Consider the following 24,289-nt stretch of genomic DNA (forward strand, 5'->3'; position numbering starts at 1 on the left):
ACATCCACACTGAACAAAATAAGAGGAAGTTAGTTAAGTCATTCAGAGAAATTAATTATGAATATTAACTATACAACCTTCAAGTCAGCGGCAACTATATCACTTTAGCTTCATTCGCACTCCCTAAACCCCTGGAAAATACCCAGATCTTCCCCAGACTTTACTCACCGCACTGTTGATATCGGCACGTCCCATCTCAGACTGCTGCTTCTGGGTGCGGATGTCGTCCAGGCCCCTCTGCAGACTCTCTCGCTCCTGCAGCAGCTCCGACAGCTTCGAGTTGCTGGCGTCCAGCTTCTCGGTGAGCTGCTGCATCTTGGTGGTCAGCAGCTGTTTGGTACCCTCGCTGGTGTCCAGCTGCGCCTTGGTGGTGCGCAGCGTCTCACTGGAGTGCTGGAACTTCACCTGCATGTCGTGGAGGGCCAGCTGGTACTTGTGGAGTGCCGCCTGGACGGCTGAGATGGTGCCCTCGGCGAAAGCCTGTGAGGCGCGAGTCGAATTGCGACGCGGGGATTTACCACCACCACCACCGGCTGTGCTGCCCGAGCCTGCTCCAGCGGCGGCGTCACGCGACAGATGCATGTGCTGCATGGCCCCGCCGGTGACCTCGGCGTCTGCCTCGCGATCTGCGATCTCAGCGTCTTGGACAACAGCCTGCGCAATCTCGCGCATGGAATTGTTAAGACGTTCGATCTCGTCGCTGTAGCGGCTGGCCAGCGCGGCCTGAGACTCCGCCTGCGCGCAGCGGTCTTCCAGCTTCTTGAGCTGATTCATCAGCTCCAGCAGCCGCTGATCGCGCTCCATGATCTCGTGGCGGGCGCTCTCGTACTGCACCTTCAACGTGGCCAGCTGGTTCTGCAGCTCGTCGTTGCTGCGCTGGGATTGCTTGAGCTCCTCATCCGCCGCCCGCTTGGCCTGCTGATGGGCAAAGGCAACTGCCGCATTGGAGCCGCTAATGTCCTTGCCCACACAGTTGATCTCCTGGCCCATCTTGGCCACCTCCGCCTTCATGGCCGTCTGCATCTCCTTGAAGGACCTCTTCACCGCCACCACTTCCCGCCACATTTTAAGCAGGCGGTTGTGCTCGCTGTTATAGTAGTCCTTGAAAGCCTGTTCCTCCTCCTTGAATTCGTCCTCCTTGATTAGCAGCTCATCGCGCAAACCCGCCCAGTCGTTTGTCAGCTTCTGCAGGTCGTTGGTCAGAGCCTCGTTGGTGCGATTGGACTCCTCCAACTGCTGACGCAGTGCACTGTTCTGGGCCATGATCTGCTCGCAGCGCTGATGCTCCTCCTCCAGCTTGCGGCACAGGTCAGCAGTACCGCCACCCCCACCGGTGGCAAGGACATCATCGTGGACATAGTCTCGGCTGCAGCTGGGCGGCGGTGAGTCGAGCGATGAGCTACAGGGCAAACTGCTCTGACCTAGAGTCAGGGATGTGGAGCACTAAAAAGTTGTCAAAAAAAGTAAGTCACAATGGGTTCATTAAAGTTGAAGGGTTTCCGGTACTCACCAGAACCTGACTGGTGGTGGGACCCGTGGTCAGCTTAGGTCCCGTTCCGGCTGTTGGTTTGATGGTCTCGTGCATGCGCTCCTCCAGGTCGCTGCATCGCTGGCGATACTGCTGGATCTTCGACTGCAGCCGGCTGACCAGATTCGCCTGATTATGCTGTGCCTGCTTGTAGGTGTCCAGGCGTCGACGGTAGCTATGCGACTCATCCGCAAGCCGTTGGCGCAGCTCCTGGTTCTGACGCAGCAGGGCCGAGGGATCGCCACTACCTACTCCTGCTCCTCCTCCACCGCCACCCGGCGGACCCGGACTCATCATCCTGGGCGTGAGGACGCCGGAACCGGCAACAGAGGCGGCACTGGCCGATGGGTCACGCCCACGTTGGCCACGCGAGAAGGGCAGGCGCGAAGCGGTGGGTGCGGATGGTGGTACCGATGCCGCCGTCTGAAGGTCGACGGCCGATGGGCAGGGCGTTTGCTTGAAGTTATCGCGATACGCCTGCATCTGTGGGAGGAGTTGTGGGGAGGCAGAGAGTGAATTTGATTTGTTTCCTTCGATGAAATTGCTGTGTTTTGTGGCTTTGCGTTGCGTGCAGCGTGAAAAAGTTAAATTGCTGTGGCTTAGGGTTAAGACTTGCTTTTACCCATTAACAATAAAGTAGTCAAGAGTGTCCCAAGGCTAATATTATATTTAGAAAACTTAAGTTCCTACTCAGTTAGTACATAGTACCTGTAAGATTATGAGTTTTACCAGAAAAATATAAAATTAAACCCCCTCTAAGCCATTCAACCCTTTAGGCCAAGAAAACTTAGGGTATTAGGAGGCGAAAACTTTATGGATAAAAGTTTGGCGCCTCGCCTACGCTCCAGAGCGACTCGATAAGTTAGTCCAAATTGATTTATTAACTTGTTCCGGGCCCTGGGAGCCAGTCGTCATGACAGCTGGTGATGTTCCTCGCAAATAAACAAGCTTAGCGCGCCCTCTTCGAAGGATCCCGCCCAGTGGCAGGACTTCTTTGCCTTCCGTCCATACTTTCGAATGATATTATTATTATTTTTTTTTTGGGGCCCACTTGAGGAAATAGTTTTTCCGGGCCCCAGCCCCTGCTCTGGAGAACACGCATTGCACAGTCTGTCACCAGGACAGCAAGTGTTTGTGTTTACCACCCCCGATTCCCCCATTTACCCCCACTCCATCATCCTGCAGTCCTGCAGCCGTGCACCCCCAATGTCCGCCCCTTCCGAAAACTCATAATAATATCCTTGTCCTCGTATTTATTTTAATAAACAACATTTCCGCCGTTCTGCCGTTGTTGAAACTTCCTTTGTCACGAATGCGTCTTCTAATTTTGAGCTCCTTATGCTGCTCTTCCCATACCACCCAATGCCGCCCCCATTTTGCCATTTGTGTTTATGCAAACCATAAAAAATATAATAATAATATCCTTGATAGTGCGACCGACTAGGAATTGGCATGCAATCCGCGCGACAAGGAGCTTGTACTTTCTATTTTAGTCTCAGATTTACTACTTATCATCGTGGCTTCAGTCAAATGGAGGTCGTCGCAGTTTATGCTTATGAAAGATATAGCGGGGACAAAGACTTTCGGAGATCAATTATTGGTTATTAAAGTATAAACTGTCAATTTTGATGAATAGTAGTTTTAAATTTTTCCTAATAATCAATTTAACTTTCCCATAAGCATCACTTCTTTCTGATGATGTTCTTAATAACATTGTATACATACATTTGCATATACCATCTGTAATTCTTCTTGAATATTTTGGTTTAAAAAAGGCTCTTATTATTTAAATTGTTTAATTTCAAGTGTTCTAGTAAGGGTTTTATAAGCAAGTTCTAAGAATTGATAAATAAGGGAATATTTGAGAATTTTTAAAGGTAATTAATATAGACAGGCAGCTTTATTCCGGGAAATCACAATACCGTTCTTAAGGTTTGATCTGCAGCTATTGTACAAGATAGTAACCTTTTTAAATTTATGGATTAGTATTACATCCATTTGAATTATAAATTTATTAAAAACCAATTCCATGGTTAAAGATTTCGCACCTATTTAAAAACTGTTCAACTTACTTCTCACTGTAGGTGATATATGTATGTATATCCCACTTTAAGTTCTGTAAACAACTTTATGTATGTTCTTATTGTTTTACTTTTAACTTGAATTAAGACCGCGCACTAGACACTGTTGTTAACTGATTAAGCTCCAATTGAATACTCATCAAGTTATCACGGAATCCTGGGCCTCGAGGCCTGCGACTCCACTAACGTGTCCTGCCTGCCTGGTGGCAATTGACACAAATTTGCGGAATGCGGAAGCACTAAACGCAACTAACGCTCCTCCAGGAGGGAAAGTTAATCAGTGCCTGTAACTGGCTGGGATCGAACCGGAACAACTGCTTGGGCCCGCGGAACTGAGCCAACTGAGCGCCAAAGCCAAACTTTTCAAGCAAGGAAAGGAAGCGTAAGGAGCGCTGGGCAAAGTCACAAGGATTCCCCTTTCGAACTAACCGCCATTAGGGGCCTGCTTCGCCGTCTGAGGACTGCAACTTTCCGCGCTGCAGAAATACCGGATGGCAGAGGGGGACTGGGACGGAATAAACATTGAATTAACAAATTCCTGGTTACCAGAGGCAACCGCAATTGATTACGGAAAGAGGAGCTCACAATTATGTTTGGCGTGCGAGCGAGCAACAAATGCAAATCGTGTCTCGAAGCATATTCCGAATGCGGTCGGTCAAATCGGGGCGATATCGATGGGGTACACCAAGAAAAATCCAGAGTCGGTTATACCGATACGATCTTAAGCAAAGTCACGACCCTTCCGGAAAACCGTAAAGATAGGTTTCGAAATCTTCTGTTTACTAAGATAGTTATTCATTGGGAAAATGTATATGCATAACTATATGAACGCAATTGAGATCTTCAGTATTTTAAGTTCTAATTTAATCACGGTTAGCTACACACTTTCTCAAACCTCTTTAAGAGGTCTAATTAAGAATCTGTTCCCCTTTATCCCTTTTTAGTCGGTTTCAGGGTCTATTGTTGAAGTCACAGAGTTTCTGGTCTTTTATAGGTTCTTTGAATCCTCACCTAACTCGTTTAAATTTGTAAAGTCATTTTTGAATTGAAAATCCAACTGGTAATGTAATTTCTTTAAGTGCAGCTGTCGTTGGGCGTTGGTGGTTGATAACTTGGTGGCACTGAAGGCGGTGCAAGTCCCACTGCTGGTCACATGGTTCATGCTTAACTGCTTTTAATAAGTCAACGAGCCGGGTCATAAATCGAGAAGGTACAGGAGGCGACTCTGTCGATGCGATTAACCCTTTTCTTGATTTATTTGCGGTGCATATATGTAAATGAGGTTCTATGAACAAATAGATCAACCCTTCGAAAAACAAGACACAGAAGACGATACTAACTAAAGAAGCAGTAGCTAAATATTACTCGCCAAGTTAATTTAGTTGGACCTTGAAGGCTATGTTCTAATATAATCCAACAAATACCCCAAATTCCCCGATTTCAAAATCCTGAAAAATGCAGATCAACTGCGGGATTATCGGCAGCCACGTAATGCCCAGAGATCGGAGCAAATCCGAGCATTTCGTTAGCCTTCGCCGAAGGCAAATGTCAAGATGTTTCCTGGCACAGGTTGCTCTGCGAATTCTATTGCAATCGAGAGCCCGAGCTCTCGGGGTTATCGCCGCCGTCGTCCATATCAGAGAACTGCATGTGTGTGCAATAATAATAATATAGACCCGGGTCGGGCAGGCACATATAGGTGAGGCAGCAGCTATTTCTATGGCTCAACAACGAACAAAAATGGCCACGAAAAAAGCCTGAGCCACCGCCTGAAACGATGATATTTAAATATATAACAACGCCCTTATCAGTCCTCGCTTTAACCTGGACAGCGACCTTGGGGCGGTAATATCAGAGTGGCAGGTACACAGGGTGACTTCTATAAAACTCGCGCAAACAAATCACATTATATTCATAGGTATGTGAAGCTCCAGGCTCCGAGCTCCGCTGCGACAACTATGTGTCCCCAGACTCAGACTCTCAAAGTCCGAAGATTGGTTATGCCATTAAGGTGTTTGTTTGCTTCACTTTCAGTTTTTAATCTCGGCCCGATGCCATAAGGTCTATACTATGTGTAGGTGTGAGATTATATTTCCAGCATAAGTTTGCCTGCCTGTCGCACTCCGGCGAGCGGTGGGTTCATAGTCAGACCCTCTTATCAGTTGGGGGCAGAAATGGGATTGAGTATACCTTGGGATCAAAGTCTCACTCTTCCACTAATCGGGCTCTGGGACCTGGACTGCATTCGCACTCGGAATCGATGGCGCAAAGCTCCTCCGCAGATCCCAGCAAGGGATACCGAGGGAGCGGTAGATTTCCCCGATTCTGTTGCCGTCTTCCCTTGACAACGGTTGCCCATCCAGCAAGCTAATGGAACCTTCAATCCGCAATCTCTGGGCTCCGAGCTGTGATGATTTATACAACGATCGCCAAAGATCACAGACAGCGGACCCGGCAAAGAGGAGACTAATGCGGAGAAGAGGGGATCAGTCGGAGGAGAGTTGGCGACAATATCACTAATACTCGGACACTGATCAGGCATATATAGTGTTTATAAGTGCGGTAGCTAATTACTGCCACTACACTGGAAGAATATCTGCCTAACTATACAAATAGGTACTATAATTAATAGGAAAATACTTCTTTATCGATTCAGATTTCCAAGACATATATCATGTAAATCTTGCAATATTTCTGAATTGTTCATATAATAAAATCTCACTATTGAAAAGGTATTTCCTAAGAGATTTCTAGCTTAGCAACTATAATTTTCGCTCTGCCGAAAAAACTCTGATACTGACCTACCAGAAATTATCGCAAATCCCCACTGTTAAGGTCACTTTTGAATAAATAGTTTGTTGTGCTGATTGTCTCGCCACGATAGTGTTAGGTTCTTACAATTTAATCATGGTCACTATGTCTGAAATCTATTTCCAGCCGAAATAAAAACAGTTCAATAAACTAATCAGCGCGATAAAGAAACACTAAAGGTAATCGTTTTTAGAAACTCAATAGATTTGAGACTAAACGTATGGGGTTTTCTACACTGGCAACAATGTTGTCAAGAAAATAGTTTCAATATAACATATTCTTGATTGTACATAGCATGAACTTTATGTTTATCATCAGTTTATTAATGACTAAAGTTTAGTATTACAAAATATTTGTGAAACGGCTTAGACTTCGGACCGAGAAATGTAAGAACGCAATTAGCTAACATTAGATGACAAAATATCAACACAGAAAGAAATAGAATTGATCATTGAATTGATTATATTCATTATATTATCAGAAAAACAAATACACTTAAAAGCTTAGCCTTATCTGATCATATCAAGCTTGATTAATAGTTCAGGAATCTTTTAATTTTCTTAACTTTCCCATACCGCTATTTCTCCCTGTGTACACATGCAGTGGCATAGGTATGGGCATGTATTGGCCGATCCCAGCCGATGGGCATGTGCCTGGGGCGGGTTATCAATATGGCACGGCCCGGCTGCATCCCGTAGGTTTAAAGTATAGCTCCTATTTAAAACGCGCTTTAGTCACAGTTCGGATTTTGCCAGCAACAGCACGGCGACGATAATCGGTGATTATACGGCGGAGATTATACGGCAAAGATTACACGGAGGAATACGCGACTCCACGAGAGAGTGTGTTGTGTGTGAGAGAGAGAGTGTGAAAAGAAGATGTCGCAGACTTTGGACGATCTGCTACTGCGCCAGGAGCATGCCCGGCAACTCCGCCAGGCCTCGCGCTCCAAGTTCCGGCGCATCAATTCCCTGGACCTAATACCAGAACATCCCAGTCAATCGGAGGAGGAGGAGGACAAGGACGCGCAGACGCCGCATCGACACTTTGTGACCCTGCGACGTCAGCGAACGGCGGATGGCAGTCTCCTGCGAAGCCAGTTCCAGACGCAGGCACCGCCGCAGCCCAGCTTTGGGACTCGGGTGCTCCTCTTCGGTCCCCAGCTGCTGATGCGTCTGGTGTTGACCATCCTGAGATACGTCCTGTACATACCGCTCTCCATAGCGGCTCCCAGCTTCTGGCTGTCTGCCCTCCTCTGGATCTTCTGGAAACTATTAAGGGTGCCTATTGCCCTGGTCAAGTGGCTGTTAAGCGGTGAGGAGGAACTGGGCTCAGTGCAGCGCCAAAAGACCATTCTCCTGAGCTGCGGAAGCACCATCCAGACGCTTCATTTGGCAAGGAACTTCTACGGTTCTGGAGCTCGTGTGGTTGTGTTTGAATTCGAAGGACTATTCGGCCTGGCCCGCTTCTCCACGGCGGTGGATAAGTTCTACGTGGTGCCCCGACCCACAGCCAGCAATCCTGACCAGTACATAGCTGCCCTGTGCCACATTGTTAAGAAGGAGCGGCCAGCGGTCTACATACCCGTTTGTGCAACCAGTCCGGCCTATTACGATGCCCTTGCCAGACCACACCTGGAGGTGCTCGGCTGCTCAAGCTTTATTCCGGGAGTACAGGAGACCCAGCAGCTGGACGACTGCATGCAGCTCTTCCAGAGATGCGAGCAACAACAGATGGCCCTGCCAGCTCATGTCGTCCTCACGGCACCTAGACAGCTGCAGCAGATCTACGAGAGCGGATTTGTGGGCAGCTACAGGAACATCCTGATGGCCGCTGGAATGCAGGGAGTGCTCGAGCGGCACAAGTATATATTGCCCAACCGGAGGGCGGAGCTTAAGCTCAACCAGCTCGAGATTAGCGAGCGACAGCCATGGCTGGTGGTCAGGGATCAGCCGGGCTACCATCACTACGTGACCTGCACCACCGTCAAGGACTCGCGGGTGGTGGCCAATGTGAGCTGCCGTGTGGAGCATCACACCAAGAACCTCATTCCCGTGCCCAGCGACGACGAGGCCCAAATCGAGCTCTGGCTGCGCTCCTTCTTCGCCAAAGTACGCTTCCAGAGGCCCATCAATGGACACATTAGTTTCCGCCTGGTCAAGAGTCCCGCCCATGGTGGACAGTTCGTGCCACTGGGCACGCGACTGGGCGTGGCCCTGCCCTACATATGCCACAATCGATCGCATGCCCAGCTTCTGTGCCGCGCCATGAAGTGCATCCACCGGCGAGGACTGCCCGAGGACGAGCTGCCCAACTGGAGCTGGTCGGCGCTGGAGCGGAGCACCTCGACGACGGCCCTGGACAAGCGGGAGGCGCTGTTCGCCTACTGGGACCCGTTGCCGTACTGCGCCTACTATCACTTCCAGCTGCCGCTCGAGAACGTGAAGCTATTTTTGCAGCGCCGGAATCGCGCCACAGCCAAAAGTTTATCGCCCCGCATCACGGTGCCGGTTCATTGAACGGACGAGGAGGGAGAGAAGGGAGCCACTGCATCCGAGGATGGGGAGCAACAGGCACGGGAGCACGGAGCAGGGAACAGGGTGGGGCCAGCGAGAGAGATTACACAGACTGATCAATAATGGAAACAATATACATATATAGTACATAGTATATATTTTTGCATTTTATACTATTTCTTTTTTTTTGTTTACGCCAATGGGGTTCAACATCCATCTAAGAAGATTAGGCTCGTTAAAAAAAAAACATATACCACACGAACTCACACAACCACACCAACACACACTATATTCGTCTATACTTATAATATATAATAAATAATATTTATATTTTAATAGCCCATTTGACTTGGGTTTTTGTTATTTGTTTGCGTTTTATGGGAATTTAGGCAAAGTCTAATTCTTTGGCAATGATTTGTCCTTGGGTTTGGTAACTTTCATGACTTTTTCTATGGGTTGGTGTATTTTTAAGGATATATCCTGTAAATATATCACACTTTCTTTGATATTAAATGTAGGATATTTCCACGTATTTATTCCTACAGAAACCTTTTCGGTTTTGAACTTTCATTTAAGCAACTAGATAAAGTACATTGTTGTTTATTTATAAACATATTCAAATTCTCAGTTTTTGATTTCAAAATTTATATACTTTACAAAAAAATATTATACAACAAGATTTCATCAATTTTATACATATTTGAACATTTTATGGTATTCCTGTGTTTTTGAACAATTTAAATTAAGGTCACCCAGATTGTTCCCTTTTAAAGTTCGTAAACATATTGTTTCCTTCTCTTGGCTTTCTCAAATAAGTAATACAAATTATAATTTACCACAAGAAACAAAAGAGAACACTAAAAACAATTTTAACTTTTTTTCTTATTTACTTTCTTGAACTTGGCACAAAATACATTTACAATTTTTGATTGATTTTTTTGATATTAAACACTTGGAATTTGATGAACTTAAATTTATTTATATTAATATTACCCATTAGAGCTTGTATTATATTTTGCATCAACATTTGATTAGTAATACTTAAAATTTTCACTTTTCTCGGGTGTTCTTTGTTTATGGCCACGAACTAAACTGACCCGCTCAGCGTCAAGGGTTTGTCCTTGGTGTGTTTTGGTGGTGCTTGCACCCGTTGGCGCGGTGGTGGTTTTGACCACGTTTTTCTCCTTCTGAACCAGGCTCGATGTTGTTGTGGACGGACGATGCAAATGTTGCCAAGCAACGGCTTTGGGTCAGCTTAATTGCGGTTGGCTGGGTGGTTAACTAAGCCATTTCCGCCTTATCCTTATCAAAGGACCAGCACATATGTATGTAGGTGCACATAAGGGTGGCCCACAAGATCCAGCCTAGGAAAAAATTTGAAATTATTTGCATAATTTATGGGGTAGAAATGGGTTTTCAAGCGTGGCAAATAGAGCCTTAACTGCTTTAAATAAACTAATTAGAATTGGTCTGTGAGTCACACAAAATAAATATAAATTTAATTACTAATTTATTTTTTGCATATTTTTAGAGCTGTTTTAGTTTTAAGGCATACCATTATATAATTAAATTGGTAAGGCATATAACAAAATTGTTTCTTTTAAATCGTCATAAATTTGGAATAATAACTATTAGAAAGGCTTTCAACTTTAATCGTAACTAAACAAATCTTTTTTAAAGTGTTGAAGAATTAAAAAAAAAAAGAGAAAAAAGGAAACTCGATTTCCAGGAACTGCCAGGTGTGGGGTTCGAACCCACGCTCTCTCACGAGAACCAGAGCTTAAATCTGGCGCCTTAGACCGCTCGGCCAACCTGGCTATGTAAATAGGGCGAAAAAGATGTCAATCTCATGTTTATTTTGCATTGTAGATATTTAATTTCGTATTTTTTATCTTTACCTTAAATATTTTTAAAAATTAAGTTCAATATCATTAAAGTAACCCATTAATATAAGTTAACTTCCTAATAAGATCCCATAGGTAAATAAGATCGAACTTGCATCTACAGCTTATAATTAACGCAAGGTTCACATTTTGGGAGTATACTGTATAAATAATATAATACAAAAATATGAACTATTTTAAATTAATTATACTATTTTTTTGTACGTTTTTATAAACCTTATCTGCTTATCTATTACATTTTTGCTATTTTTTAAACAGGAACCCGTTTCTAAGCAGCCATATAGCAAATTTGGGCTGAAAATAAAAAAATATGAACCAATATAAAAAATATTCAAAAGGAGCGCCATATCTTAAACAAACACTGGCGCTGCCATATCGCTCAACTTCAACAACCTTCTTGTATTCTTTTATTCCCAGCCAGCTGATTATAACTACGCGAACTTTCATGCATAGTCTGGCAACGCCCATGTTATGAGCTCTTCAAGACCAGTTGCCGTGGAGGGGGAAATCCTCTATTTTTCTGTCGACGTCTGGCATTATAAATAGAAACCTGGCAACAGAACTGCGGTCACACTACTTGTTCTCAAAAGTGTAAATTCTGGAAAATAACACGGATACTTTCGGCTATGAACAAAGATCCCTACCGAGGCGGAGGCGGAGTAGGAGGAGGCGGAGTTGGTGACCAGCAGGATGGCAGCGGAGCGGCAGGTGTGTCCATCAGCATTGAGAGCGACGACAATGAGTCAACCACTGCGGAACACGACTACTTGCTACCCGTCTCCTCCTCTTCGATGACCTCTGCAGGGGGCGGTGTCGGCGCTGGAGGAGTTGGTGGAGGAGCGGCCAACACCAGCATTAGCCTGGATCACGGGCAGGTGCCCACTGCGCGCAGTAGCAGTCTGAGCGGTGCTACAGCCCGCCACGGAAACATCCTGTCCTCCTTCCTGGCCCGCCAGCGATCGTACACGCCGGCCAGCAACAGCAGCTCGCCGGTGCGAGTGACCACACAAATGAACCGCCGGCTGCAACAGTCCCGCAGCATGGGCGCCAATGCTGGCAGTTTGGAAGAGCCGCCCATCGCAGGAGGAGCAGGGACTGGAGCTGCCACTGCCCCTTCGCCCGGAACAGCAGCCAGTGTGAGACAACTGGGCTTTTGGCGTGTCAACCTTAACGACGTCTTCTCGCTTTCCACGGCACCGTCCACGGAGGCACTGCGCTCCTTTATCACACATTCCAACTTCAGGTATCCGGCCGCTGCACCTGCTGCAAGCCGTTCCCTTTCAAGCCGCTGTTCCCGAGGACAACGCACACATACTGTTCGGTCAGCAACAACAACCTGTGTCAGAACCTGTCAGTTCACCGCTTCGCTTCGGCCGTGTGGGATCGGGAGCCGCAGCTGGACCAAGTGGAGCTATGGGCAGGAGCATCTCTCTGCGCGAGGGAGAAATGCGGCACAACCATCATGGCCTTAATGGCAGTCGGCACAATGCCAGCGTCATTGGACTACACAGCAATCCGGTGGCTTTTGAGGAAAATGAGCCGAATAACAGTCGGGATCTGGGAGACGGCGATGGCAATGGGACTGAGAATGGAGGAGGCGGCGGTGGCGGCGGCATCGGAGTCGGAGCTAATGGCCCGGCTGAGCCCCATGAGCATCAGGCTGAGGACGAGCACCTCATATCCGACGACATGGTTGTGCAGATCCTCAGCCACTTTGTACGCTATCTGCCGCTAATCTTCATACTGCTCATCAAGTTTATACACGACCATCTGCTGGGAATTTTGGATTTGCTGGTGCTACAAACGGTGATGTACAATGTGAACCGATCGGTGCGAAACCAGGTTGCTAGACTGGCCCAAAAGAACTATGCCGTGCTGGTGAGAGACGCCTGCCTAATTGCCGTGGTGGTAACGGTGCGCCTATTCCTGGCTAATACGCCGCCAAATCCATTCGGTCTGATTGTGCCGCCACCCAGGGATTACTTTACCACCACAATAACTTTTCACACGGGAATCACGGATGTGGGGGACAAGCTGCCGGACGATCCCACATTGTCGTCGACGTCGTCGGCTTCTTTGGCGGAAAGTAACAATAAAAATATGGTGATTCCCCTGGGCATGATGCTCTACTACATTGCTGTAAGTGATCTCATTCTGAAGCTGCTCACCATGCTGATAAAACTGGGAATAACGATGCTGCCCCATCCGTTAATGCGCCTTAAAGTTCGGGTGAGTCATGGGATCGTTACTTAATCTTTAGTTTAATGTTGCTGCAATCCCTTTTATCGCACAGCAAACATATATTCTTCGTTTGTAATAGTATTCACCATTTTGATTAGCCTTAATGACGCAGTATTATAGAGTTCTGATTAACTGCAATGATTATGTTCAGCTTTTCCTTGTGGCCAACTTTTCAACTCATACTTTTAGCAGTTGCATTTCTAGTAATGTGACTAATCAGAATTATTTGTTTATTTATGATTTATTTTTCCCCGTTCCGTTTCTTTGCGCTATTGCTTTTTGTTTAAAGTTGAGCTTTATACGTACATACTTATTGTGACTATTGTGATTATTGTGACGGTTCAAATTTCTAGGATTTCCCTAATAATATATGTATGTATATTCACACATATGTATGTATGTCCATATGTACATATACCCATTCACAGGCCCGACTTTATGTGCTGGTGGAGTACATTTCACAGTTCTACCGGGCTACAGCGCCCATTACCCAATGGTTCCTGTTCCTCTATGAGTCCTATTCGGGCCTAGAGGTGGTGTCCGGTGGCCTGTTTTCCGCCCTCTATCTGGGCGCCAAGATCTTCGAGCTGGTGGAGCGTGGCAAGTCCCTGCACAAGGCTATTGTGACATTCAGGAAGAATATTGTAAGAATGATGGGATATAAATATAAAGGGTTGTGTGCATCCATTGACCAATTGAATTCCATGCAGGACTCTGAGCGACCGCCGACCAAAGACGAATTGGATGCCGCGGGAGCCCTCTGCCCTATCTGCCATGACGCCTTCAACACGCCCATTGTGCTGGAGTGCGGCCACATCTTCTGTGATGAGTGCGTGCAGACCTGGTTCAAGCGAGAGCAAACCTGTCCGATGTGCCGAGCCAAGGTCAGCGACGATCCCGCCTGGCAGGACGGCAGCACCACTTTCTTCCATCAGTTGTACTAGCTCGGCACCAAAAAAAAATAGAAATTTCCACTGATGATTTCGCGTGTACATATAGTTGGAGCTAGCACTTTTGTTTAATTAAGCTGACAGTTATTAATTATATTACTAAAAAGACAAAGAAATGTGGCTTTGGTTATTGCTTGGTCTTCACTTGCGTCGCCTGGCGGCATCCAGAGATCGGGCCTCGTAATATTCGCCATCACCACGAGTGGCCTTCTTGTTAATATCCGCGTGGCGCTCCTTGGTCACAATTTCCTCCAGCACCTCGCTGTCGCCCTTGATGAGGCGCGTGCGCCCGGTGACGGGGTCCACCTCGCGACGGATTTGGCTCTGCCGTCGCTGGTACTCCTCCGGCGTTTCGGGTGCGTGTGATTTGCTGTTCATCAGTGCTTGAATTATTGTGGGGTAGAGTGTTCAGCAAGCACACGCAAACGATAAAGAATTAATGGGGGTTCTTACGGACCTATTGGTATGGCAAAGTCATCATGCTCGCTGCTACTCTCCGCCTGTTCTGGTGCCGGAGGAGGAGCAGCAGGAGGCGGAGATTCCTGCTTCCGTCGGCTGTGCTTCTTTGATTTGGACTTGGAGGATTTGTGCTTCGCTTTAAACTCCTTACGTTTTTCCTTGTGTCTTTTCTTAGATTTTTTCTCACTCTTGCCCATTTTCAGCGGCGTCCAAGCGAACGTAAACAAACCGAATGTGACAGAAAAAGTCGATAGACGGATACCCCGTAAAATTATTCAACTGCAGCTTGGGGTTGTATGTCCATGACGACGTTTGGTAACTTTATGGTGAAATCTGTAGAAAACTATAAATATTGAATAATATTTTCCATTACCATTTAAAGTGAATTAACAACTCGAACATAATAACTGAATTTGCATTATATATTTATTACCAGGCATTGGCAAAACATATATACTCTCCGTTGAAGGGTGTGCATCTGCACTGTGGGTAGTGTTGATTAATGCAAAAACATAGCTTCGACTTTCCAACACTGCACCGATTTGACAGCGCCGCGTGGAATGTGGACTGCAAGTGGAATCCAATCAGCGCATGTTGTGTGTACAAAAAGAAACGTCAAAACTGCAGCAAAAATAAGCGAAATAAGCCGTAAAATAAGCCAAGCAACAACAACATAAACAACTGGATACCCGCAAATAGCACATTTGTTAACCAAAGAGCGGCCCCAAGCGAACCGCTCACCCCCAAAAGAAGCGGCGGCCCAAAAATCGCCTAGAGCAGAGAATCCACCAAAAAACCCCGCACACACACACGCACGCACACATACGCGCGCAGCCAAAGGAGAGCTCTGAAGCTAAAAGCAACCAACGAATTGCGCCAGAAGAAGCAGCAGCAATTGGAACGCAGCAGTCCTCCGTCCCATTGGAGCAGCGGGATCCACACAGCCAGAGGCAACGCAGCCACGGCGAGAACAACAACCAGCAAGCAGCAGGCAGATCAGCCCCAGTCACCAGTACCAGGAGACGCAAAAGCCATTGCCAGGATGAGCATGGAGAAAGTAGCCAACAAGCAGTACGAGTCGTAAGTGGATCACACCTCCCGCCGCCACCCACTAACCACCCGCCCGTCCGCCCGCTGTTGCATCCGATAAACGGGGCCAGCATCTCGCTCACATCTTGGTGCGATTGTTAGGTTATGTTCTGGGCACCGTTTACGTGCGCATTCTCGCTTTATTTAGGGCAACTGCTCCTGATCATGATCCTCATCCTCCTCGGCTTGATTGAACAGAATCATAGCGGCCATTTCCTCGTTCTTATCGCAGGCTAGGTACGCCTGCACGGCCAAGGCCCGCTGAAATCCCAACGCCTCCAGACGTCCCACGGCGGCAGCCTCGTCAGCATTTAGGTTCACCTGCACGGTTTCGCCGCCGGTGTCATTATCGCTGCCCTGAATCAGGGCCATGAACTCTGCCTGATGGTTACGAATGATTTCGAAAGCCTCCGGCTCCGTTTCGGCCAGATGGGCCAAGATCTGGTCCAAAAGGCGCGGATCATCGCGAATCATTTGTCGCACACGAGCCAAGGCTGGTGAGGCCACCATCTGATGCGGATCCCCGGTTTGCTGGGCCGCCGACATCTGTGCTTCTGTAGCGGCCTGCGGAGGAATTCCGCTGATCAAATACTCTATTGCCCGCTCCGGATGATTGAAGCTGGCACGCAAGGCGTCTCGCACTTCCTGTTCGCCGTAACCCATTTCCATGAGATCGCGCACCCGCTGTTCGTTGGGAGCTATCGATGGGAGAGCCACCGTCGGCTGGCTGTGTGCCTCATTGGTCACAGCGGCTGGCGGCGCTGTGGGAATGCCAGGCACAGGTTCCGGTTTCCGCTCCTGCTCCTGTTCCTTTGGCGGAGGTACAATCTTTTTTCCCATCAATACGATGTTCTTGTCCTCGGCTATCTTATAGTTGCTCAGGGGCAACTCGTCCTCCATTATCCGGCCGGCGTAGATTAGTTGCAGACTGTCCGCGGGCATGGCAACCTCAGGCATGTTGCTTAAACGCTGCTTCAGCGTGCGCACGTCCTGCGAGTCGCTCATCTCCACCTTGATGGTACGCCGGTCCAGCGTAATAATGGACAGTTTCATGATAGTATAAAATGTTTTCTGCTTGATGTAATATGCGAACGATAGGGCCTAGACTGCTGGGTGATTGTGGTGGCAAGTTGGCAAGTGTGAAAATTGAGTTCTAACCCTTGACATACTAATCAAAAACTGTTTTTTTATCTTGACATGCGCGCCCGTTCCAGTAAAATCTGGCCAGATCTCGTCGACAGCGACGACAGCGATGTGGAGAACGAGATAGATGTGGACAAGCTGCCTCCGCTGGAAGTCGGGCCCGGCGAGAATCGTCTGCAGCACACATACTGCCTCTGGTTCTCGCGCAAGGGGACGCAGCGGGCGGCCGCCGACTACAGCAAGTCGCTGCACGTGGTCGGCCGGTGCGCCAGCGTGCAGCAATGGTGGTCACTCTACTCGCACCTCATCCGGCCCACCGCCTTAAAGCCCTACCGGGAGCTCAGTCTATTTAAGCAGGGCATTAAGCCGATGTGGGAGGATCCGGCCAACAGCAAAGGCGGCCAATGGGTGATACGGCTGCGCAAGAACAAGATTGAACGGGCCTGGGAGAATGTGTGCATGGCGATGCTCGGCGAGCAGTTCCTCGTCGGCGACGAAATATGTGGGATCGTTCTGCAGACAAAGTTTCCGGTGAGTGCACCTGTTTTCCTTACCTTATGTCGCTCTTTTTATCTGTAATCTGTGGAAACCGTGCCGCGAACACCAAGAACCAAGTAATATATTTTGCATCCTCTGACGTCTAAAGTCACCACTGCACTAAAGTGTCACTCTAGTTAAGTGACAGAATGATTATCCTAATTATTGACAGGACTTGATGACATTTATAAAAAGCCTCGAGTAATTTAAACGTTTTTATTTCCCGCGAACAAACAAGATTTTATTACTTAATCACTTACTTGTATTTATTATAAAGTGAAATTTAGTGATTCGAGTTAATGTTTCTCCTTTTGAACTGCCCGCCTCCCCATGTGACCAGTGTTGTAAAACGCCCAAAAATGAGCTCTGTTTTACTTAATTATATTACATTCACCTATATTACCGATCGGGTTATTATTGCATTTAGCCCCCACACCCAGTTCCCACTTAGTGTTGCTTTAAGTAAAGTGCCGGTCGCGTTTCATTCATAAAAAACGTACGCGCATGTCGGTTTCGCGATGCAAAAACGAATGGGATCCACAAACAAACCAGAACTAGCTGTTGTCATTGTTGTTGCAGGGCTGACGTAATGGAACGAATGTGCTGGCATATTTAGCCCCAACTCGGCATGTCAGTATTTGTGTAAATTATTATTATAAGTTAAAATACAAATAATACAGAAAATGTTACTCCTATAACAAAGTAAAAGAAAATAAGTAATAGTCAAAAAGTCAAACATAAAATATATAAACAGTCGAGAGAGCAGAATAATCGAATAATCGAATAATCGTCTTGTATAAATATATCGATAGTATCGTGTTGCTTCTGTAAACGTGTAACAGTTTTCTGTAAACTTGTAAAATTACTCCCTCATTGTAGATAACATCTACGGGTCGCATTCGTGCTGTCAGATGAAAGGGTTAACAGAATATTAACAGGTCTGCTTATGAAATTGCACTGTTGAGTATCATAGTTATAGCTTAAAAAAACCAGACATATGTATAAGTAAGCTAAACGGGCACCACTGATTGTTTGGATGGTTTGGTAGAGGTGAGCGATGACACATAAATGTTTTAAAACATTTAATTTAGGGTTGTGTTAACAATACAAATATTTATTAACTTGGCCCCATAAAATAAACTTAGAAAACTAATAGCCGAGATAGTTTATTATCAATGTGTGATTTATATTGATAAACAAAGACTACACAAAGCTCCCTCGTTAGTGATGGCTCAGAAACATCGATGGTCGAAATAAACATCGATGAATTAGAAAATCGATGCATCGATGTTTTCATTGGTGTTTTGCGCACCTCTATTGTTTGGGTATATCGAAAAAAAATTCGGCGAAAACGGAAGCATCGGGCGGATATATAAACGAAAATATTCAGTCGCCGGGAAAAAATAACACGAAATGATTTTTCGGTTTTCAGTGTAATAAAGAAACATCGTAAAATCATTAATTCTGCCAATTTGCCAATGTGCGGGTAGAAAACAATTGGCGACAACAACAACTAATCGTGTGACACCCAAGACAGCCGTGCTAGTGCGAGTGCGAGAGAGGTGGTCGGTCGTGCGTCTCACTCTAACCACCGGAGCCGCCGAAGACGACGCGTACGCAACAAACGAAAATAAACGGCGAGCAAAAGGAGAGAAAGAACAAATAACGCCCACCGTAACACCCCCCCGCGAAGAAGAAGAAGCAGCAGTAGCACAAGCTGAAGCAAAAGCAGACGGCAGAATTGGAGCTTTGCGCAGAAATCGATTTTTTTGCCCATTTTAAGAGATTTTTGGGAGCCTCTCCCACTGCCGAAAATCGTTTATCGTGTGCGTGTAACTGTGCGTGTGTGTTTGTGCGAAAGTGAAACAAACCAAAGCGAAAGAAAAAAAAGCTTAAAATTATATATTGTTTTTAAAAAAAGCAGCAATCTCGCCGCGCCGTGAGTCACAAGAAGCAAAAAATTAATTCAGCAGCAGCTTTAGCTTTTTAGCTGCTGGCATTGAAGAGGTGCTCTGCCACTGCCTCTGTCGTCGTCGCCGTCGACGTCGCTGCTGCCGCCCGCAACCACGCGCTCTCTTTGCCTTCTCCGCCTCCCCCATCCCTCTCGCATACCATCCGCGAAATAACGACACACACACACACAAGAAGGAATAATAATATCAAACAAGAATTGCAGCAAAAATAGTGTCAGTTTAGTAAAATATACTAAAAGTAAACCATAAAAGAGAGCGGCGGAAAATCAATAAAGAGATCCCACTTTTTCTCTCTGTCTCTCGCTTTGTAGTGGGAAAAACGTGCAAACAAGTTAAAAAGCAAGCTGCTAAAAGCGAATAATAAACTCCGCGCGCGCTTACACGTGTGTTGTTTATGTGTATGTGTGTGTGTGTTGGTGTGCGTTAACGTTTAACTGCTAATCGCAAAACGCAATCTGCGAAACCGCGTAACAAAAGCTTACGTAAAGCTTGAGAAAAGAAAATAATAATAATAATACAACGAAAAAACCCCAGAGATAAAACAAAATAACACACAAAACTTCAAAATCAAAACCAGTCCCCAAAGAAACTCTAAAAACGGATAACTTTAAGGGAGGAAAACTCTCCAAAACACGCCCATATCCTACCAAAAACAAAGAGTAAAACCCACATAAAAAACCCCAAATTAACAGCCAGACACAACGATGACTAAGGACAGATTAGCCGCTCTCCATGCCGCCCAATCCGACGATGAGGAGGAGACGGAGGTGGCCGTCAATGTCGACGGCCACGACTCGTACATGGACGATTTCTTCGCCCAGGTGGAGGAGATTCGCGGCATGATCGACAAAGTGCAGGATAACGTTGAGGAGGTCAAGAAGAAGCACTCGGCCATCCTGTCTGCCCCGCAAACGGACGAGAAGACCAAGCAGGAGCTGGAGGACCTGATGGCCGACATCAAGAAGAACGCCAATCGGGTGCGTGGCAAGCTCAAGGGCATCGAACAGAATATCGAGCAGGAGGAGCAGCAGAACAAGTCGTCGGCGGATCTGCGTATCCGGAAGACGCAGCACTCGACGCTGTCGCGAAAGTTCGTCGAGGTGATGACGGAATACAATCGCACCCAGACCGACTACCGAGAGCGCTGCAAGGGAAGGATACAGCGTCAGCTGGAGATCACCGGCCGGCCGACAAACGACGATGAGCTGGAGAAGATGTTGGAGGAGGGCAACTCGTCGGTGTTCACGCAGGGCATCATCATGGAGACACAGCAGGCGAAACAGACACTGGCGGATATCGAGGCCCGGCACCAGGACATCATGAAGCTGGAGACATCGATTAAGGAGCTGCACGACATGTTCATGGACATGGCCATGTTGGTGGAGTCGCAGGGCGAGATGATCGATCGCATTGAGTACCATGTGGAGCACGCTATGGACTATGTGCAGACGGCAACTCAGGATACCAAGAAGGCGCTCAAGTACCAGAGCAAAGCCCGCCGAAAGAAGATCATGATACTGATCTGCCTCACTGTGCTGGGCATCTTAGCGGCCTCATATGTTAGCAGTTATTTCATGTAAATCTCGAATGCAATTACTTATATGCCAGACACACCCACATCCTCCTCCCATAACCCGCACACACACATTATCATTGAGTAAAAAACCCCTTTATAGGATGTTGCGCAACCCACCCAGAGAAAATGATAAAAAATCGAAAAACTTAAACTGTAAGAGATCGCAACCAGTGAGGACAGACACACACATGATTAGCAGGGCTCGGATCACACCAATTACAGCTAATATATATAGTGAAAAATGTATGGTTAGTTCAGTTATATACAAGAAAAAGAGTCTCCGGAGTCTAAAACCTATATACACACAAAAACACAAAAGTTAGCTATCAGAACATTAAGTAAATAAAACGAAAATTGCTAATTGAAACAAGCGAAAAAGTAATATAAAAAAAAACACAACTCCAAAACAAGTAATTGCAAACAAAGAAAAACATGAAATTTTATTGATTATTGTTATAATGCGAAGCAAAAAAAAAAATTAAAAAAGTAAATATTATAATAAAAAGAAAGGAACACACTTACATACTCTCACTGCTAATGCTTTGCAAGAAACACAAACAAAAAAAAAAAAAAGAGAAAGGAGAATGGTTGCAAGAAGAAAATTGTTTTTCCGACTTGGAAAATGCATTTAGTTTTGATTTGTTCAATTAGTTTAGTTTGTCCTGTTAAAAACTCTCACTAAAAGTAGCCTCATACTCACCCACACTCACCCACTGATGATGTTGAAGAAGATGATGAAGAAGAAGAGAAGGATGCAACAAAGCTCTAGTTAACTTTTGAATATTTATTATAAAAAGATTGTTTATTATGCTAGATAATAACTATATTGACTATTTACTATAATGCTATTTACTTAACATGTTCATATTTATTGAATGCATATATAAATATTTATATATATATATCTAAATTATACAAAACACACACAGCATATATATATATATATACAATTATAAAACTATTGATAAATAGCTAACTCTCAAAACATTCTCTCAATGAAGAAGTTGATAAAGCGAAGCAAACAAACTGAAAACGAATCTCCAACATTTTGAGGAAGTTGACGGAATGCTGACTTAACAGAGTAAACAACTCACAGACTCAAATTAATCGTTAAATCGTTTAAATTCAAAGTTGATTATTCCGTTTTTGTTCCTTTTTATAGATTTTGTTGGTATTGCGCAAACAATTGAACAAGTTTTTTGTTGCTATGATTTCCTCCTCTTATTTTTTGTTTCTTATGCCAATATAAATATAAACTAACTTCCCTACAAACTAGTTTTTTTCGCTTGCCATAAGTTGGAGCTGAGTTTTTAGCTATGATTTCATTTCACACTCACACTACCACACTGCCACATTCACCACAACTACACACACGCTTTAATAATCTTTTTCTTTCTTTTATTAACCTAATTTATTTTCCTTTCTTTCCCATCTCACCACAAAAAAAAAATAATAATAATAAATAACAAATAAAACCAAAACTAACAATCGGAATCGAATTCAAATTATCCCCAATACATAACCCAAAAACACCAACAAATATTCTATGGCATGCCGCTCTCAAAATCAATCTTACAAACTTTCAACAATTTAACAACAATAATATGTGAATTAAATCAAACATTCTGCACCTGACCATCACATACTTGGATTCACTTTACATAGTATCCAAGCCAGCAAGTAGCATGCTCATCATGGCCTATAACCTGCATACAGAATCCAAGAGATATGCTATATCATTTTATTATAATACCGAACGTAATCTGTATGAGTTTTTTGAGAATTAAATTATGTAAATTGTGATTTAAGATATATATACACACAAACACGGAGAAATGCTTTCGCTTTTAAGTAGGAACTGCAATATGTTAATGCACCACCAAATAATGCCGATAATTATTAAGAAAAATTCACAACAAATTTGTAAGAATTGGAGAAATTTCCGTTCTGATTTTCCGATCACAATGCAACATAGTGCACGTTTTTTTTCGCTCTCGTACGTTTACCTTTTGATCTTTTCCAATGCAAAATAAAACCGAACCAAAAAACTGCAATGACAACGGCAACAATCAGCACATTTCCACTACAACAACAATAGCCACTGCAACAGCAACAACAACAACACCCAGTTAACAAACGCGTCTAGTGAAAAAAAAAACCGAAAATCGCTTTAAAAACAAACGAATTTCGCCGCCAACTTCGTATTATGTCAATCAATCAAGCTGCAATTCAATTTAAACCACAAAATGCAATCTAAAGCCCCCAAAACATATAAAAGAAAAGAAAATGCAAATCGAAAATAAATAAAACGCGACTCCGCCCTGCCAAGCTCTTTGTCAAACGGAAGGTTCCAGTCCGCGTTCCAGCTTTCCAGACTTCCAGCTCTACACAGCTTCCAGCGATAAATTGACAGCTGCAATGCTCCATTCCCATGCGCTGAGGTGAGTTACGAAATTATTATATAATATTTAGCATTCTTTATTTAGGCGGCAATAATACTCTTTCTACGCCCAGGGTTTTCCCGCGTGACTTGAATAATTGTCGAAGGTCGAGTTTTGTGTCCTTCTCCACAACGCCCCTTTTAGGTATTCCACCGCCCACTTCTATTAATGAATTTCGTGCCCTTTGTGTTGTTGTGACATTTCGAGAGTTTCGAGAGTGTGAAGCGGCGGCGACAATCGAGATCTTGGCAAAAACAAAGAAAAGCTAATTATACCCAATAATTGAGGGGTATAAATGGGTATATTTGGTTTTAGGGGATACTATTTGACAGTGTATGTATGTTAACATAAATTCTTGGGCTTAATTTCAATTTCAAATTTCTAACTATTATTGGATACTCAAGAATTTTTGGTATTATCTGGGATCTATGTCAATGGTTCTATGGGTTTCAATTATCTGAAATATAAAGTGAAATAATTGCTTATAATTTCCTTATCAACTACTATGCTTCTACAAGTAAATCTAATTTTATATTTAATGCCGTTCCTCATTTTGCCTCCTCGTCGCATTCACTTCTATCTATATATGTTTATATATATCGTTCGGCTCTTGTCATCTTGCCGTCAGTATAAAAAGCCTCAATTAATAGACACATTCTCTCTCTTAACTAAATGGGATATGAACAATTGGCGAGATAATGAATATTTATAGTACAATAATAATTATTAAGAGTTCTATAAAAAAGGCTCTTTCTCCATAATTACATTATTAATACACTGCGATTGATGTTGATTTCATTTGTAAATACGTGGAAGCGAGAGAATTCAATTTATCATCAATTACCAATGTTGCAAAAATGTCGCGTTCAAATATTTATTTATTCGTCAGGCAAATGAATTCGAACAAAGTAAATGCATTTATTTTCTCATTTTGCCTCGTTTTCTTCATTTGTTATTTATAACAAAAGCATCTTATTTTTGATGATCTCATAGGGAATCGAGTCACACATTTGTTTTGGGGAGAACAAACTCTGGAAAGC

At 44.8% G+C, this 24,289-nt stretch overlaps 8 protein-coding genes and 1 non-coding gene across 12 annotated transcripts in view; 5 read left to right on the top strand and 4 right to left on the bottom strand.

The window, feature by feature from the left end:
* Positions 1-4,114, bottom strand: part of Root (ciliary rootlet coiled-coil, rootletin) — a 10,979-nt gene extending 6,865 nt beyond the window's left edge. The window contains exons 1-3 of the mRNA XM_020961797.2: positions 3,601-4,114; positions 1,511-2,011; positions 169-1,443 (exon numbers count right to left, since the gene is read on the bottom strand). Of these exons, the coding sequence (XP_020817456.2) occupies positions 169-1,443; positions 1,511-2,011 (1,776 nt within the window). The 5' untranslated portion in view covers positions 3,601-4,114. The remainder of the gene's footprint in view (positions 1-168; positions 1,444-1,510; positions 2,012-3,600) is intronic.
* The window catches only part of GatB (glutamyl-tRNA(Gln) amidotransferase subunit B, mitochondrial), a 20,381-nt gene extending 8,979 nt beyond the window's left edge, over positions 1-11,402 (top strand). Inside the window, exon 9 of one of the 2 annotated variants that reach the window (XM_020961804.2) lies at positions 11,258-11,402. The gene's annotated coding sequence lies outside the window, so the exon portion shown is untranslated. Of the gene's footprint in view, positions 1-11,098; positions 11,169-11,257 lie in introns of those variants that run through there. The other variant, XM_020961803.2, reaches the window with a different exon arrangement.
* LOC110191069 (uncharacterized) lies at positions 4,052-9,272 on the top strand. Its single transcript, XM_020961801.2, has one exon. The coding sequence runs from the start codon at positions 7,299-7,301 to the stop codon at positions 8,937-8,939; it is 1,641 nt and encodes a 546-aa protein (XP_020817460.2). The 5' UTR covers positions 4,052-7,298; the 3' UTR covers positions 8,940-9,272.
* On the bottom strand, positions 10,670-10,753 carry TRNAL-UAA (transfer RNA leucine (anticodon UAA)). The gene has a single exon. It is a non-coding gene; the product is annotated as a tRNA-Leu (tRNA).
* Positions 11,318-14,147, top strand: LOC110191068 (uncharacterized). The gene is given in 4 exon segments (XM_020961800.2): positions 11,318-12,107; positions 12,109-13,069; positions 13,510-13,725; positions 13,792-14,147. Coding segments are annotated over 4 exon segments (2,052 nt in total). The 5' UTR covers positions 11,318-11,466; the 3' UTR covers positions 14,026-14,147.
* On the bottom strand, positions 14,063-14,833 carry LOC110191076 (ADP-ribosylation factor-like protein 6-interacting protein 4). The gene is made up of 2 exons (XM_020961811.2): positions 14,489-14,833; positions 14,063-14,414 (listed from the first exon to the last, which is right to left on the bottom strand). Exons 1-2 carry the CDS (start codon positions 14,685-14,687, stop codon positions 14,173-14,175), a joined length of 441 nt encoding a protein of 146 aa, XP_020817470.1. The 5' UTR covers positions 14,688-14,833; the 3' UTR covers positions 14,063-14,172.
* The window catches only part of eIF4EHP (eukaryotic translation initiation factor 4E homologous protein), a 51,578-nt gene continuing 41,977 nt past the window's right edge, over positions 14,689-24,289 (top strand). Inside the window, exons 1-2 of one of the 2 annotated variants that reach the window (XM_020961809.2) lie at positions 14,689-15,570; positions 16,794-17,253. In XM_020961809.2, coding sequence (XP_020817468.1) covers positions 15,533-15,570; positions 16,794-17,253 — 498 coding nt within the window. In that variant the 5' untranslated portion in view covers positions 14,689-15,532. The remainder of the gene's footprint in view (positions 15,571-16,793; positions 17,254-24,289) is intronic. The other variant, XM_020961808.2, reaches the window with a different exon arrangement.
* Positions 15,683-16,756, bottom strand: LOC110191073 (lysine-specific demethylase RAD23A). Its single transcript, XM_020961806.2, has one exon. The coding sequence runs from the start codon at positions 16,630-16,632 to the stop codon at positions 15,724-15,726; it is 909 nt and encodes a 302-aa protein (XP_020817465.2). The 5' UTR covers positions 16,633-16,756; the 3' UTR covers positions 15,683-15,723.
* Syx1A (Syntaxin 1A) overlaps positions 18,581-24,289 on the top strand; it is a 47,525-nt gene continuing 41,816 nt past the window's right edge. For both annotated transcript variants that reach the window (XM_086833812.1, XM_086833805.1), the window contains exons 1-2: positions 18,581-20,808; positions 22,474-23,249. In XM_086833812.1, coding sequence (XP_086689938.1) covers positions 19,937-20,808; positions 22,474-22,492 — 891 coding nt within the window. In that variant the 5' untranslated portion in view covers positions 18,581-19,936 and the 3' untranslated portion in view covers positions 22,493-23,249. The remainder of the gene's footprint in view (positions 20,809-22,473; positions 23,250-24,289) is intronic.

The sequence above is a fragment of the Drosophila serrata genome, unplaced genomic scaffold (assembly GCF_035046125.1).
Source record: "Drosophila serrata isolate PLE 108 unplaced genomic scaffold, ASM3504612v1 contig_32, whole genome shotgun sequence".
Taxonomy (NCBI): Eukaryota; Metazoa; Arthropoda; class Insecta; order Diptera; family Drosophilidae; genus Drosophila; species Drosophila serrata.